The sequence below is a fragment of the Labrus mixtus genome, chromosome 24 (assembly GCF_963584025.1).
Source record: "Labrus mixtus chromosome 24, fLabMix1.1, whole genome shotgun sequence".
NCBI lineage: Eukaryota > Metazoa > Chordata > Actinopteri > Labriformes > Labridae > Labrus > Labrus mixtus.
In genome coordinates this window covers 6,808,263-6,816,700 of record NC_083635.1, presented here as the reverse complement: position 1 = coordinate 6,816,700, position 8,438 = coordinate 6,808,263, and the positions used below count along the sequence as shown (strand labels likewise).

Below are 8,438 nucleotides of genomic sequence, written 5' to 3'. Positions count from 1 at the left end.
TTAAACTTCTGAGCTTTTACTCCTGCAGGTTGGTCTTAAGACGTTCATTTATTGCTCGCCGGTGGCAGGCAGGCTAGCTTCTGGACGTAGTTACCCGCAGGTTCGATGCCTCCAGTTGCGGTACGGGTCATAGAGGCTCTCGCAGAAAGCCAACGCATGTCGGACAAACTCCTCCGCCTGGCTCTGATCCACCATCTCCTTCTCTTTGGTCTTGCTCTTCAGCTATAACAACACACACACACACACACAGACGCACACAAGTCCAGTTTGCACAGGCTATTTAGATTATTTCCATCACAGTTACATCAAAGAAACTACAAATGGAGGAGTCAGACCTGCTGAATGTAAAGCGTTGTCATGGTGATGATGTGATTGATGTACGAGCAAGTGCCAATCTCCTCCACATTTGACAGATTCCTGTGTGAAGCAAAAAACACAAATATGTTTGATTATCAGCTTGCCGGCCTGATTCACACATCAGAGTCTCTTCTGTTCTGCTGTGATCAGACCTGCAGATGATGATGAGGAACTTGAGCAGCAGCAAAGCCAGGTTCTGCTGCTCGGGCTCCAGGCCGTCGGAGGCTTTCTGGACGCACTGCAGCAGCTGGTGGCGCAAAACCTGCAGGATGTTGTCGGGGAGGAGCGTCAAGACTGGGGGGACCTCCTCTGGCCTGAAGACATTCAACAAAAAAAGATGCACTAAGAGTGAAAACACATCTTCATTGGATACTGTAGGTGGAGACGTTGCTTTAATGGAGCCCTTTATCATGGGAACTGGAAGGAGCAGACGCTGTTCTGCTTTTCCTCAATCACACACACAAACACATGCCTGGTGCATTGAGGCACTAATTCCTTGGTGCACTGCTCATATGAGAAGAGAGAGAGAGAGAGAGACAGACAGAGAAAGAGAGAGAGAGAGAGCGTAGCGAAACCAATGAGTGTCAGTGGGGAAAGAAGCACAGATGTGACAGCTGCAGAGGAAGGAGAAGAGAGCGAAAAGGAGGAGCGGAGGGGGGGAAAATGAGGAGAAGACAGAGGACAAAAAGAGAAGGAGACAGCAGAGAGGATGATGAAAGGCGGCAAGAGGAAAAGCAGGAGAGGATGGGAGAAAATGAGGAGGAGAATAAGGAAATGACAGAGAGAGGGAGAGAGGAAGAGTCTCTAGTCCTTTCCACTGTTTTCACAGTTACTGCTCTTTTAACAAATCAAAGGATGTACTGATCACAAACGGGCTTGCAAAAAAAAAAGTTTACCTTGAAGCTGGCTTTTCAAAGTCCACATCGAGGCATCGCTCGTAGGAGCTGATGAAAATCTCCAGCCATAGCTTCAAGTAGTCTGGATCCCTCTGAGAAATGAAAAGACAAAGAAAGAGAAAGGGGGGAAATATAGTTAGTGGTACTGACAATAGCTGTCATAACTGTCTGGCAGCTGGCGGGTCTTGTCTTCTATTTGATTTATTTTATTTTGTGTGTACATGTTGACTTCTACAGTCAGACGACAATGAGTCAGCAAACTTTGGTCAGCTGCTAATTCAAATGAATGACAATGGAAATGAAAGACTGACACACCCTTTCAGACACTCAGTGTCATTTTTATTCCTTCTTATTTCCTCTAAGATATAAATATGTTGAAACAATCTATCAGATGACATGGTGTCTTTCTTTCTGTTTTTCAGTAAGCAGCAAAAAAAAAAAGAAAGAACAAATCTGATTATTGAAAAATGACTACAACTGCTTTTTGTTTTTACTTTGAAAAAGATGAATGTGGCAGATTGTGAAGCTTCTATCATAGCATGTCAAAGAGCAGGAATGACTGAGATGGGTGTGTGTGTGTGTGTGTGTGTCTTATCTTTCCGGGAAGTTAAAGCTCAAACACGCACCTGTCTGAATGGAAAACAGGCCGGGCTGCATTCTGAGGGAAAGTCTCTAACAGCCGGCTGATCAACATTTGCTAAATTCCTGGAACGAAGCCCAGCGAAGGATGGGAAGGCAACATCAGCCACAGAGGAAGGCCGGCCATAACTGGGCCTGCAAGTTCACGTTTAAGTTCCCGGTACTAGCCGAGACTAGACCCGGAACACGTCCACAGAACAGCTAACATGTTGGTCCATTTGGTTCTGACACCTCCAAATAAAACATTCAAATGACGTGGAGCAGTGTTGCACTTATTACCATGGTTATTGTAATAGCTAACAATCAACAAGCAATGAGTCACCTCTGTGCCAAAACAAAGAGTATGCCAATATAAAAAAAAATGGTAAGCAGAAGAAGGCAACATTTGGCCAGAGACAAGATCCATATTCAGTGTTCAGATCTTAAACTTGACATGTTTTCTTTTAAATAAAAAAATACAACAGTGTGGTTCTTATTTTTTTCCACAGCCGATTGAATTATTAGCTTTAATGTCAGACTGACCACAAGCTACCCGAGGGCGTATGCTACCTGTAGAAGACACAAGTTGGTATGACATCTACCTCATTTAAAAAATAAAAAAAACAACATGTTTTATTGCGATATTGGGTAAAAGAACTACACTAACCACGACCATTTCTGTCACAGCGACGTCTCTTGATTGGCGGAGCTCGCTGTTACCATGGAAATGTTTCCCGCCCCTCGGCGCCCAATGCACATGGATTGTTTGGCTAGCAGGCTAGATGGTTAGTTAGCTAACCTGCTACATTGCAGACATGCAGTGTGCAGGGCACGCTAATGCAGTTTGAAGAGAGTCATTAATACATCAGACAAAAGTAATCACTGCCCAACAACCCCCCCCCCCCCAGAACATCCTGTCATAAGGGCCATCTGGCGGGTGTGTATGAGCAATCTAGGTCAAGGAGGGCTGAAGAGGTGATGGAGGCAGATTATCAGAACACAAAGTATTGTGCATTTGGTAGTATGGTTTGACCAGCTCTGGCTTAGCCGACGTTCCCCCTGAATAAGTAAGAAGTGGTGTTGGAAATTTGTAAACAATCTGCTGATTGAGATCGATGGAAATCCAGGCGTTGGTTAAAAGCAGACACCTACACATTCACACACTGATGGTAGAGGTTGCTATGTAAAGTGACCATCAGAAGTAACAAATCCATTCATACTCAAGTCGGGGGTTAAGTGTCTTGCACAAGGACATGTTGCTGCAGGAGCTGGGGATTGAAAAAAGCTGGAAAGGGCGATGCTTGGACAAGACATATAAAGCTCTCTCGCCCCTATTTGTCTGTACAAGTCATGATGTGTAAAATGTATTTTGAAGCAACATCATGCAAGCATCACTCAACTTCTCATCCTTCCCCCTTTGATAACCAGTGCATACATTGACTAAAAGCTACCCCAGAAGTGGAACACAAGGATGAGAATGTAAAAACAATGTGTTTGAATTTATGTTTTTAGCACCTCCTCTAATCACACTACCCTGAACATTTCATAACCTGATCCCTGCAAAAGATATCCAGTAAAAAATATCCCATCATGCTTATGTCAGACAAACAGGAAGTCACAGATGATTCCCCAAAATATGTATTCCATTTCCTCTGGAGCTATTACTTTAAATGCAAAAGAATCTGCAGATTATGCCTTGAAACTAAAGGGGAAAAACACACACAACAACTGGTTGGAGGGGGGGGGGGGACTGGGTTTTCTGAGGATAGCAGCAGAGCCATCTGGCTAAAGAGTAGGAGAGAGAGAGAGAGGCTGAAAGGCTCGCTGCTTCTGTCTGCGTGTCAGAGTGGGAATCAGCCAGAACGGAGCAGGAAGCCGACTCTCTGTTAGTCCTATGAAGTCATCAGGACAATCCTGTGATGCCTGCCTCTGTGTGTGTGTGTGTGTGTGTGTGTGTGAGAGAAATACAGACGAAAAGAGGGAGAGAGACATTTAACTGAGTCAGCAACTGCCACGTTTGTATAGTTTGGTCTTTTGGAAGAAAAAAAAACATGCCATGTTGCCTGTGTGGTTCCTTTTCCTGTGTCACCAAAAACGTCATTATTCAGAATCTTTAGCAAGAAAACAACTTCATTTGTGTCTGCTTTAAAGCTCCCGTCACAAAGATTTTGTTTGTGTTGACTCTGGCGACCCCTTTGGACAAAGCGTTCTTTATTCAATGTTCTGGTAATTAATCAACTTGTGCGACACCTGTCCGTTCGCACTGGTTTGAGGCATTCAAATTCACAATGTGGAAAATCATAGTCTCGCCTTTGATAGTCTCAATTGCTTTTTTGGTTATACAGATGTATCATGCATCATTATTAATTTCAGTTTCATAACCAGCTACAAACTCCTCATAGTAGCTGTTAGCATAGCATCAGCATTGGATAATATATTGGCTTTTCATGCAAGATAACAATCTTAACAGAGCAGCTTCAAGATTTATTTTTGGGCTTTTTGTGCCTTTACTGTAGTGATAGGATAGTGGATAGAATCGGAAATAAGGGAAAGAAGTCATTTAGGGATACCTTTCCGATAGAAAAGGACATCTGTCATTAAAAGTAACGCATGAACACCAAGATTCCTTCAAGTGTTTGTGTCGTCGTGTTGGCATGTCGGCTTGTCGTTCGTCGTCCCCCCCCCCCCCCCCCCCAACGCTGTAAACCTAGGGGAAACACTGGAAAGAATGCCTCTTTTAGGAAGCAGCTTGGGAGTACAGATGCCCATTGAGGGTTTGGACTGTGGCAGGCGGGGACACACCCTGCTCTCTGTGGCTCTGTTTATCCTTCATCACTGACCTGACACACACACACACACACACACACACACACACACACACACACACACACACACATAATGATCATGACCAACATACACGTAGGAATGTTCTAACAACAACCACCTTGTGTCCAAACGTGTATAAAACAATTCCCACAAGAGGCTCACATGCCTTTCCCGTGTATCCATTATCATATCAGGTCCTGTGCCAAACTCCTACATTAAATTCCTATGGATCTGTTGAATGACCTCTGTGAGGCTAACAAGGTTGCCGTCGGCAACACAGATCAATGCACCTCATTCTTGAAATTGAGATCCCCGTTGACCTGCAGAGGGGATTGGAACGGTGAGAGTGCTGACAAGGGATCAATGTCAGGATCCATCGTCATCACTCATTAATATTAGAATGAGAAGAGCTGCGGTGTTCTGAACAACACGAGGCAGCTCTAGATACTATGTGGTCTTTCAGAAATGTTGCTCTAAATAAATGGAAAAGGTATACAACTGATACAATTCTAACATTAGATAGGACAGCTCTAGACAAGTAGGAAAGGTAGAGAAAGATTTTGGGTGATAAACATGCAAGCTACATCAGGTTAACGATTCTGTCAAGGCTGGGTCAAGTCTATGATTTAAAATGATTCCTCGATTGATGTAATGCATTAAAAAAAGGGACAACCAGGGGCGCTGGTGGTGCAGCGGTTAGAGCGCGCGGCCGAGCCTGTGGCTCCTTTCCCGCATGTCATTCCCTACTCTCTCTCTGATTTCCAACTCTATCCACTGTCCTATCTCTCTAATAAAGGCTCAAAAAGCTCCAAAAATAAATCTTAAAAAAAAGGGACAACCAGCCAATTTGTTTATTGTCCTGCTTGACAAGGAGAAGAATCAATTCTTGAAATCTGAGAACGTGGAGTTCACAAATGTTCTGCCTTTTCCATTCAATAATGCCAAAATGGTTTATCAAATGTATCCTCCTGATTCAGCTTTACATTCATTCACTTCACGGCAAACGATCTCTTTCACACAGGATGCAAGAATGAAATGAGATTCATTACTTTACATGATGCAACTGATCATTTTTGTGAGACAATAAGTAAACGGGCGTGCACCTGTGCAAAGCACGCGGTCACCACTCATCACCAGTTTCTTTGCCAGCTACATGCAAACGAATGCCATAAACCATGGTGTGAAACAATACGACAGTGAGAAGAGGAAGTATGATCTTTTTAAAAGTCTGAATGCTTTTTGGTAAAAAATAAAGTGAAGAGAAAATGGCCCCAACCAAAGGGAAAGGCTTTTGACACATTAAATAAAAACCAGTTACTCCTCTAATAAAACAATTATGACAAACATAAAACAAAGCTAAAACAAATGATGTCATTAGGGCTTTGGTGACTTATGTTTCACCAGTTTTTAAAAAGGACACTGATAATCAAAGGAAGTAATTAGCTCCTCAATTGATCGATTATCAGCTGTTCAATGTGCTGAGCGACACAATGTGCAGCTCAGCGTTTCCCCGCCCCTCCAGACAGGCGCGGTCTGCCAGCTGCAGCAGCAGTCGCCCGAGGGTGGCCGCTTGGTTTTGGGTGGGTGACCTGGTTTTGGTGGAAGTGGCATGGAGTCATTGAAACCACAATGTTTAAAAGGGTCCCCTCCCTGTTAGCCATCATCACAGGTTAAAATCACTGACGCTTCCTCGTGATGTCACAGCAACGGGGGTATTTAGAGAGACTTGTGGTAGGGGGTTAAAACCGCATGAGGCACGTCGGATACACAATGTTAGTGACATCAGTGTTATTCCAGAGATATTCAGAGCACAGAGGAAAAGAGAACAGGGAGAGACATGGAGAGTGAAACAAGCAGCGCTCAGATAGAAAGCTAGCCTGAGGGAACAAACTTTTGCATACCGGCACATAAACTAAAGCCGCTGTGTGTGTGAGCTTGTGTGACTGTGTGTGTGTGTGTTGCATGGAATACATTTGTGAGTGCGACAACGGAGATTAGACTGCGACAAGCAAACAAGCAGCGACGCGGTGAAAAAAGTATGTGAAACTACGGCACTTTCTCCTCCCACATAGCTCCTGGGCTCAACTTTTCTTTTCTTTTTTCTCTCCCCTTATTCTCTCGCTCACTTCAATCCTTTCAATGTGTCCCATAAGTGCAGGGGTTTATGCAAATCACCGGGCAGTAGGGGAGGATGACATGAGGCAGCAGGATGACGGTTCTGTGTATCTCAAACTACTGGTTAGCAAACAATTTTTAAAAAAAGGAGTAAGGATTTGTGCTCTGGAATTAAGATACTGGACCCAGCTTTGAAGCCGCTGGCGGGTGTAATGATGCCCCTGGCTGTTGAGGCATGTTCCCTGCGGCTGGGAATTAAAAAGAGCTTTTCTGCAGTCGACAAAAGCCTTAAGAGCGTTAACGGGAATGAAACACCCAACTTTCCCCTCACAATGAAAGTCCTTCTGGATAATATTCAAGTGAAAGAGGAGCTCCCGCTGCAGTGCTGTGTGGTTGCCGCTGAATACCAGCAGCAACCAGCGGCGGTGTGTTGCTCGGGGGGGGGGGGGGTGAACACTCTGGCACCAACCAATGACAGGCAGCTAAAAGGATTGCTGGTTACATAACAGATTTAGTGTCGTCTGTGACCTCTCAGGCCTCCGCAGCTCTGAGGAGCAAAGCTGGAGTCAGCCTCCTTGGGCTGCTGAGGATTCTCATTACAACAACAAAACAACAAGAAATACATTTATTTAGATGTTGAAGCCACACAGTCAAAGGCAGTCTTATATTAAAAATGAGTGTCTCTATGATGTTCTACAAGCCTGAAGGAGCTGGGAGCTGAGCTGCAACTAGCATTAGCTCACAATGTTTCTAGCAGCTCAGCCTGTTTTTAACGGGATGTGCGGAGGTCAAAAGAGAACGACGTGTAAAACAAATCAAGTAAAGGAGATTTGAGCTCAAATCTACTTCTCCTATATGATGTTCAGCCGGAAAAAAAGGCCATCAGGAGGGGCTGCCAGCTGAGCTGCTTCTGGGGACTCAGCTATTTGTTGAAGAAAAAAAAAAAAGTAAGGAATCCATCAGCGTTCATGGTACACTGCAAGGTTTTTACATTCTTCCTAAAAGACAGATTTAAACCATGGGGGATTTGTATGTAAATAAAAAAATAGATTGCATTTAAAAAGATGTAAAAACATCTTAGGTTCTTCAGCGGAAACAGGATGTCCGATTTGGGGTCTGCTAACTTCTGACGTCCATATAGGTGGCGTCATGTTTGTCACTTTTGGTCAACCATTGCATCATCTTTGGAGGTTAAACGAAGTTCACTTCCACGTTTGCTTTCAGGCCCAGCATCGAGCCCAATGTTTTTTTTTTATCAGCATCAACCTAAAATGTATGACGATAAAACATGAGATGATGCATTTTGTTTCATTATGACACGACTTCACAAGCCTCTAATGAGAGGAACGGGAAACCAGGATCAACCAAAAGTCAAAGGGGAATTTGAAAAAACAACTAATCAAGCTGCAGTAACTTCCCCTCTCATGCACACTCCTCAACACTGAGTCTGATCTCACAGCTGCTCGCCCGGCAATTTGTGACATCACACTCGATATGTGACCAGCGGCTTGATCTGAAACTAAATCTGAAATGAGCAGCATTTTTTTCTTACAGTGTCAAATGACAGATTTCTAAGACATCACACATCTGTTTAAATATTAACCCAGCTCCCTTTTTCAGAACCAG

At 43.9% G+C, this 8,438-nt stretch overlaps 1 protein-coding gene across 4 annotated transcripts in view; it reads right to left on the bottom strand.

The window, feature by feature from the left end:
• Positions 1–8,438, bottom strand: part of nbeal1 (neurobeachin-like 1) — a 42,193-nt gene that overhangs the window by 31,460 nt on the left and 2,295 nt on the right. For all 4 annotated transcript variants that reach the window (XM_061032605.1, XM_061032607.1, XM_061032606.1 and 1 more), the window contains exons 2-5: positions 1,254–1,345; positions 510–671; positions 336–417; positions 95–222 (exon numbers count right to left, since the gene is read on the bottom strand). In XM_061032605.1, the coding sequence (XP_060888588.1) occupies positions 95–222; positions 336–417; positions 510–671; positions 1,254–1,345 (464 nt within the window). The remainder of the gene's footprint in view (positions 1–94; positions 223–335; positions 418–509; positions 672–1,253; positions 1,346–8,438) is intronic.